The 8,893-nt window shown below is 37.8% G+C and overlaps 1 protein-coding gene across 1 annotated transcript; it reads left to right on the top strand.

Annotated features, from left to right (window-relative positions):
* The first annotated feature begins 5,504 nt into the window (after positions 1 to 5,504).
* Positions 5,505 to 6,077, top strand: LOC150097877 (histone-lysine N-methyltransferase SETMAR-like). The gene has a single exon (XM_090406617.1). The coding sequence runs from the start codon at positions 5,505 to 5,507 to the stop codon at positions 6,075 to 6,077; it is 573 nt and encodes a 190-aa protein (XP_090262743.1).
* The last annotated feature ends 2,816 nt before the right edge of the window (positions 6,078 to 8,893 follow it).

Below are 8,893 nucleotides of genomic sequence, written 5' to 3'. Positions count from 1 at the left end.
TAATACAAATTCAATCTTCCCTCAAACTCACTCCACACATCCAAAAACTCGCATCCATTCCTTCTACACAGCCTACGCATTGAATCGTTTGGCATCATAGACCTTCTTTTTAATTCATTTTTATCATAGCTAGGTAAAATACTAACGAAATACACTCTTCACTCTCGCCTCTTCCAGCAATCCTTTCATGTCCTCTCTCATAGTGAACTTATCACCAGTTAAATCATTCGACCTACTAGAACTACGATCGTTTAATTTTCTTTTCTGTTTTTGAATTGCCTGCGTTATATTTTTAATTTTCGCTCCAGGAAAACTCGATGTTATAACTCTCTTATCTATAGCATGTTTTATTATAGAGTCACCATACCAAATAAATTGTTGTTGTTGCTGTTGTTGTTGTTGTTGTTGGCCTATGTAGCTCAGTGGATGTGGCGTTTGCACACCACCGCACTTGGCCGCACGAAGGAAGACTTGGTTTCGAGTCTAGTCGGCGACTAGAGGAAATTTTTCTAAGCCTTTTTTCGACCGGTTCCCGAGTTAGTCGATCTCTGTCACGGGCAAGCGGGTTTTTCGTCCCGTAAACTCAAGAAAATCGACCGTAGAACCCACATTATTTCAGACATTAAATATATTGTGTTAGGGTTAGGCACCACGAGATGGCACATTTGAGTCGTCTCTCTTCACTGTGGACCGCTTAATTAGTGATAGCTTTGGGCCATCTATCTCTGATTGGTACCGGTGGAGATTGAACTGCCCACTCAGTCTCCAAAAGTTAGACAGGGCTAAATGGCCTCGCCTACTCCCCGTATACGGGAATAAAAAGGCGTTAGCTGATTTTTTTTATTATTATTGTTATTACGAGCGACTCCAGAGAGTCTTTAGACTCATCGAGGGAGGCCCTAAATATCATGTCCACACAGCTATACGACATTCTCACAGTATCTATCATACGTTGCCTTGAACTCACTCACCATCGTAGCACCCACAACAGACTCTGGCAGCTTATTCCACTAATTTACCACTCTAAACGTAAAGACCCCAGCTCTAACACCCTTGCTAACCACACTCTTGCCCAGCTTCCATAGGTGTCCCCTAGTTCTCCCACCACCAGTCCTGATCTCAAAAATATCCTCTGAATTAATCCTATAGAAACCCTTTAGCAAACTGAATGTCTCAATCATATCTCCCCTTTTCCGCCTATCAACTAATTTCTGCAATCCACAAATCTTCGACCTGTTCTCATAAGGTTCATTCCATAGACCTGCTATCATCTTGGTCACTCACTTCTGGATCCTCTTCACCTCCTTCCCACCAAGAAGAAACCTTAGGTGAACAAATTACTAAATGGATGACAATGCAACACCACATCATACACGAGCAGTGGAGATGCTTCTGTAAACCGAATCTATTAATCGAATCGAGTGGTCAGCACGCTCCCCAGATCTCAACCCCATAGAACACGTTTGGGATGCAATTAGGAGACACATTCTGCTCAAAATTCCCCTTCATTAAACAAACAAGGCCTTATACTTGCTCTGAACGAAAAGTTGGCCAATTTGCCCTATGAACTCCAAAATCACTTGGTGCTTCAGGTAGGACGTTGTGCGAGCTGCATCGCAGTTCGGGATGGACGTAACCCATACTGATATGTCTCTCTGCATATTTCCTGTAAGCACTGTACATTAATTCTTAACTACTTTCTTAGGAAATTTGTAACGTTTGCCAAAAATGTATTGCAATTTAATTTGTACGAAATTTATAACACGTTTTTGTGTAATATCATTTATTAGTATGCTGGCAATAAATTTATGTCCACATTTTGGCTGTATTTATGAATTTTTTTTTTTTTTCATATGCAGGTAAAAATGTAGTTCGTCCTTAGCTTTTGGACACCAGTGTAGTTGAAACTCACTGAATCATTAAAGAGGATAACTGATATTAGGAAAAAGGAAACACAGTTTTTGTGGTAGACCTAAGCTGCTGAACATAAAGTAAATCATAATTAGAAAAGTTTGGAGAAAAGGAAAAGAGAAGGACTAATAGTAATAGTCATTATAAAACTGTACGTTAAAGTAGAAAGGAATGATTCTAGTAGGAAACGGATTGCATCAAATTAAATTTTTAGGCGTAGTATGATAATCTGAAGAGAAGATAAGGGATAATTGTAATGATCATTATAGCACCACATGCAAAGCAAAATTGTACATAACACTTAGACAGCACCCATACAAGAAGTCTTATTTATTATTGACAACGATTTCATATTTCTTCACATCTTAAGATATAAAAGTATACATGAAATATGAAATAGAGTAATTAGAAGGTTAAAAAATGACACTGAAGAAAAAAGCATATAAAAAAAACTCGAAAGGAATCGAAGTAAAAAGAATGAAAAAACTTTGAGATATTTTTACGATCATTATGTGGCATCTCCAAGGAGTCCAAGGAATCACCGTCGGAGGGCACTTTACTTCATTAAACACAACTCACCGTTTCCTTTCTACATTCAGCTACATACAACACTACCACCATCAACATACACCATTTACTCTCAGCCACCAACAGTATTTTTAATCTAAATTGCGAGTCTCTTGGCTACCTGTATGCCATATGGAAAACCCATGTTTCTGGGAAGAAAAACCCTATTACCGCCATATAAGTTCAGCTGAATTCACTTTCAATTGAAAACGTCCATGTTAGAGATTCTCTCGCCACGATAAGAATCAAAGTGAGGTCTTTTTCAGTCGAAGGGTACAATGTACTATCTTTCTACCAATATGAACTGGAGACTCAACTATAATTGCCAAAAAGGGAAAGAATTTGAAAACAAGAACCATACTTCAGGGACGAAGCGGCAAAATTTCAAGAAAATATTGAGTGTCAGCCAAGGAAACATGCGATATAGTTTTCTGCAGAGATTGAAAAATACAAATCTATGGTGGATTGAATTTATATTTAATAAACTTAGAGAAATATAAAAACAAAATTAGTAAGAATCATGGACTGATCCTTCACGTTCAAGAACCAGTCCATGAAACGAAGAAATCATACAGGAAATTCTTCAAGAAACTGATCTAATCAAGTAACTAATCAAGAAAATACTTTGATGAGAATATAAAAGATAAACAACAAGAAGGTGGAAGTAGAATATTGAGGTTGCTAATAAGAAAGCTCTGAAATGGAGTAAAAAGAGTACTATGAAAGAAATCAAAGATCACAACCATGATAAAAAATAAATCTATCAATCTGCTAACATCTTTTATTCCCGAAGGGAGTAAAAAGATGTTTTCTTCATTACTGAAAAAAATCGTTTTCTTCATTACTGACTTAGGATTAAATGGATTTCCAAAAGTTAGTTAAGACAAAAAACTGGAAGCAGCAAATTAGCCAATCACAAAGAGCTGTGCAAGACTATCAATGGTTTCCCTGGCATCCGGGCTAACATCTGCCACTATTTCATGATCACTAACCCTAACACTACAGATTATTGTCTGAAATAGTGTAAGTTCTGCAGTTGATTTTCCCGCTTTTTCAAGTGGGTAAACTTACTTGCTCATACCAGAGATAGATTAACTCAGGAACAGGCTTAGAAAATGTTCCTCTGATCAGTGACTAGAATCAAACTTAGGTCTTCCTTCAAACAGCCTAGCGCTATGGATGCAAACATTTTCACAGGGCCAGACAGGCCTGCATAATGACAATATTAAAACAAACAAAAAAAATTCTAGATGTCTGAAACAAATTTGTTCGAAAAAAATAAATGAGTTAAAAATTTAATAGGCCAGTCACAGAAAACATCCAAATATACATGTCGATTTTACGAAGAAAACAAGCATTTTGACTGGGAGTATTAGAAATTAGAAAATAGGGCTCGTATATTTGTTTTGGGAAGGACCTTAATATTCTTTCAGATAATTCGACGTTTTTAAGCGATACTGTGTTCTGCAACTCCTATCTTTTCGGGGCGTAAGGAATTGCATGTAACGAATTCAGACCTTAACAATTTCTCGAAAGGATAATGCTATTGATTTAGATTAATGTGATCGTTTCTCAATATTGGGTAGGATATGCATGCACTGATATCTTATTCTATTTGAAAATCCTTATTCATTCATGCCCTAGTATATACAATTAACTGTAAGGATAAATATACGATCCGCGCGGATAATATAGTGGCTATGCGTTTCGCAACCATTTGTCTGGGGAAGGAGTGTCCTAGGTTCGATTCTCGTCAACGACGTGAGGAGCTCAAGGATCTTCCTCAGCCACAGCCTAGTTAGCCGGTCTTGGACAGCATGTTTTTTCTCCAAGTTTTTCTGAGGTTTTCATCCTGCAAGCAGTCAAACCGGGCCAGTGAGTACAGAGAATACAACCATAGGATATAGTACGGCAAGGAACGCAAAGGGAAACCATTTTGCTCATAGTAACCTCCCTAGATTGTGGCGTATATATCGCTGTCCTAAACAGCTGAAAAGGCTCTAACCACAACATTGATATATCAGCCTATATAGCAGTAAAGACCAGATGATATTATAAAATATACTTATCAGAATATTTCATTCTACTAGATGAATACGCAGATGAAAGGATTAATCGCTGTTATGATTTCAACACTTGCAGAAATAGAGGTTGCAAGTAGGTTAATAATAGATATTACACATATTAAAGTTAGTGAACACTTACTCTCATTAGGTGGCCACTGGAGACAAGTCGCATTGCAGGAAAACCACATTATCCGATATTCAAGCAACAACTATCGTGTGTTGCCTTTTCTTAATCATTGTCAAGGCACTCACAGTTATCTATCGCAATCCTTCCAATCATTGCTCTCCAGAAGCAAAAAATCTGACACAACTTCGGAGGTAAAACTAAGTTCTCTATCAAACTTCTCTATCGATAAAAATCTTTATCACATCGCTTTTTTCCTACTAATACCATGCGAGTGAACTCAGCTCGAGACTATCATCATAGGGGTGACGACAGACTTGTCACCAGCTTCGTCACCACTTGTCCTCAGATCCTCTTTACCACTTTCTAATTTGGAAAAATGGTAAGTCCTCTTTACCATTTTATAATCTTAGATGACCAAATATGAGCTCAGTCAAGGTGCAGCTAAATCGGAGCCGAACTTTCATTATATTAGTAATTTTCTATGGAGTACAAAGATATTACAGGATCCACTTTCTTCTACACTAAAATGTTCTCTCAGAATAGAGAGAACCTAAAAATAGCCGAAAAGAAAGTTACAAAGCAACAAAATTTGAAAATCCAGTGTAATTTTGATATTTGTGACACCGATACATTTATTTATGTGAAAATTATTTCAGTACTTTTCCACTACTTGTAATACTGTGAAGTATATTGCATAAATACAATTCATGGAATCACAAATTTCGACTAAAGACTATTGGAAGCATAAAGTCCACAGAAATATATATATATATATGTGTGTGTGTTCCTGGTTTGAGCTGCACAAGCAGACAGATGAACAGAAAGCAAAACGGATGGAACCTCTGAAGATTTCATTACCATGTGTGACCAGGATCCATCCTTTCTGCGAATCATCGTCACAGGAGATAAGACCTGGTGCAACCAGTTTGATTCGGAATCTAAGCGGCAATCGATGGAATGGCGTTCATCGTCTTCCTCGCTACCCAAAAAAGAGTTGCCTGCAAAAGTCCAAGGTCAAGACAATGTTGATCGCCTTCTTCGACAACGATGGCATCATCCATAAAGAATTCTTTTCTGCAGCTGAAATCGTGAACGCCGAATTCTACAAGGAAGTTTGGAAACGGTTGGTACGACGCACCCGCCGTGTTCGGCCAGAGTGGCTCAGGACTGGACAGTGGATGTTGCTGTACGATAACGCGCCCGTGCACTGTGCGATCCGTGTGCGCCAATTCTTGGCTCAGCGCGGCATACCTGTTCTCGATCATCCACCGTACTCCTCTGATCTGGCGCCTGCCTGCGGAATTCTTTCTGTTTCCACTCCTGAATGGCGTCATGAAAGGCTCACGTTTTGCAGACGTGACGGCCATCCAAGAATGTGTGACAGCGGTTCTGTGATCGAATCCTAAAGAGGCTTTTGTAGACAGTTTCCAGAAGCTTTATGAACGTTGTCAAAAGTACGTTTTGAAGGATGGCGATTGTTTTGAAGGCCAATAAAAGTAATTTGTTTGTATCTTCTGTTTTGTTTGTTTTCTGATACCATTCAGAAAACAGGTGCCCTCCCTCAATGAGTCCTTGGGCTCCCTGGAGGTGTCAAATAATAATAATTACAGAGACCAGATGGAATGGAGGTCAAAAGACAGGATGGTAAGCTAGTTATTTACTCAGGTGGACTAAAAAAAACATCATGGGGTAGCTATGATACTGAAGACAACTCAGGCAAGAAGCCTTCTTGGTTATAGCCCCATTAATGATAGGATATTTTCTATTAGATTTAAGGCCCAGCCTACCAATGTATCAATTGTTGTAGTTTATGCACCCCAAACGGATAGGCCTGAAGAAGAGAGTGAGGAATTCTATGAAAACTTACAAACTGTTTTGGACTGCCTACCAGAGACATACTTTATATCTTCATCATCTCATCTCATCTCACCCACTTGATAATGGGTTGAGTCCACTAAGAAGAAAGGCTCTCCACTTATCGCGAACTTTAGCCATCTCACTCATGACTCTATAGCTGGGTAGATGGGAATGTTCTTTCAGCAACTTCATCCAAGTAATTCTTGGTCTGCCTCTAGGTCTTTTTCTTCCTATATACCCATTCAGAGCTAAAATGGGAGTCTATGAGGGGTCATTCTCTGAATATGACCAAACCATCTCAGTTGATGCTTAATGATTGTGTCTATTATATTATCTGGGAAGTTTAAATCTGTTCTGACTTGATCATTAGTCTTGTGTTACATCCAGTGGGTGTTATTAATTTTTCTGAGGCATTTCATTTCAAATGCTTGAAGTTTCTTGATTGGTTGTTGAGTTAATCTCCAAGCTTCTGAACAATAAGTAGCCGTTGGGATAATAATTGTTTTATATAATTTTAATTTTAGACTCGTTGGGATTTTTTTATTTTTCTATATTTTGTTGTTTATTCATGTTGGTCCAACCTAGGTTTAGCCTGTGTTTTACTGTTTCCATATTGTTGAGGTTACTAGATATAAGATTGCCAAGATAAACATATTTATTAACTTGTTCCAGCAGATGATTAGACATCTAACATTGATAGGTCAAGGCACCAGATTGATTACATCCTGGTTCTCCAGCAGTGGAAGACGAGCATCTCTGATGTGCATACTTGTCCTGGAGAAGATTGTCATACAGACCATCAGCTAGTAAGACTAATACTTTTCGAGATTTATAGAAATATTTTCTTCTTCTCTACCTATCTTCATTATTTTTGTTTTATGATGATTTATTTTCATACCCTAAGTTTTACACGAGTCATTTAAAATATTTAGTTTTTTCTAGCTGTGGTTTAGAATCTGCTAAAATAATGATATCATCCGCGTATTTTATGTGATTAATGTTGGTACCATTGATTTTTACACCTGGTTCATCAGCTATGGTTTTACAGACTTCTTCTAGGAAGATGATAAAGAGTTGAGGTGAGAGAGGGCATCCCTGCATTACACCTTTCTCGACTCTGAAATCCTTGGTTTTAATGTTGTTCGTTTTAACAAAAGCTTTGGTGTCTCCATAATAATTTGTAATAAATGTTAAAATATCTGAATCCATTTTTATGTTTTTTAGGATAGTGATCAATTTGTTTCTATTAACTGAATCAAAGGCTTGCTTAAAATCTATAAAACAACAGTATGTGGGCAGGGTTGTATTCCCAATATTTTTCTGCTATATTATTAATGGTGAAGATATGGTCTATGGTGGATCTATGTGGCCTGAATCTTGCTTGGTTTTCCTCTATGATTTTTTCTGTAAGCACTTGTGTTTTATTTTGTATAATTCGAATGAATAGTTTATAACTATGACTTAAGAGTGTTATGGGTCTATAATTTTCACATATTCTTTTGTCTCCTTTTTTGTGAATTGGTATAATAATTCCTGTTTTCCAGTCAGTTGGGATTACTCCAGTATAAAGAATTTGATTAAATAAATTCATTAAGAAATTAATAGCTTCCTTGCCACCATATTTCCGTAGTTCTATAGATATTTCATCTTTACCCGTAGCTTTTGAAAGTTTCATTTGGTTTATTGCATTTATAATTTCTGCTGGAGTTATGGGTGGTGCCTTTTCATATATCATCTTTTCTGTTATACTTTCCTCCTCCTGTCCTTTACATCTTCGGGGACTTAAATGCAAAAGTGGAAAAGAGTATGAGAGTCAGGCCAGCGTGTGGGATGTTTGGTCTCAGTGAATGTAACACCTGTGGTGAAAGACTGTTGGAATTTGCCTGTGCTAACAGATTGGTTATTACCAATACCTGCTTCCAGAACCATCTACAATGGACCTATACTTGGACATCTAACATTGATAGCTCAAGGCACCAGATTGATTACATCCTGGTTTTCCAGCGGTGGAAGACGAGCATCTATGATGTACATACTTGTCCTGGAGAAGATTGTCGTACAGACCATCAGCTAGTAAGACTAAGACTCCGAAAACTTCCAGGTCAGGCATATCCCAATAGATTGGATGTTAGAGTAATTTCTAGTGGATTCACAGAAGAAACATCAACGCAGTTGGATGATTTTCTTGGAGACCAATGAGAACTCACCAGAAATTCTCTGGGAAGGAATCAAGGTGATAATACAGGATACAGCGAAGAAGCATCTCAGCCCAATAAGACCAAGCAACCCATGGATATCAGATTCAACATGGGAACTAATCAAAAGAAGGCAGTTGGAAAAACAGAGGCGCAGGGACTGAAGAATA

This window comes from Typopeltis vanoorti, chromosome 16 (genome assembly GCF_054136105.1).
Source record: "Typopeltis vanoorti isolate ZY-2024b chromosome 16, IOZ_Tvanoo_1.0, whole genome shotgun sequence".
Lineage (NCBI taxonomy): Eukaryota > Metazoa > Arthropoda > Arachnida > Uropygi > Thelyphonidae > Typopeltis > Typopeltis vanoorti.
This window is presented reverse-complemented; position numbering and strand designations above follow the sequence as displayed.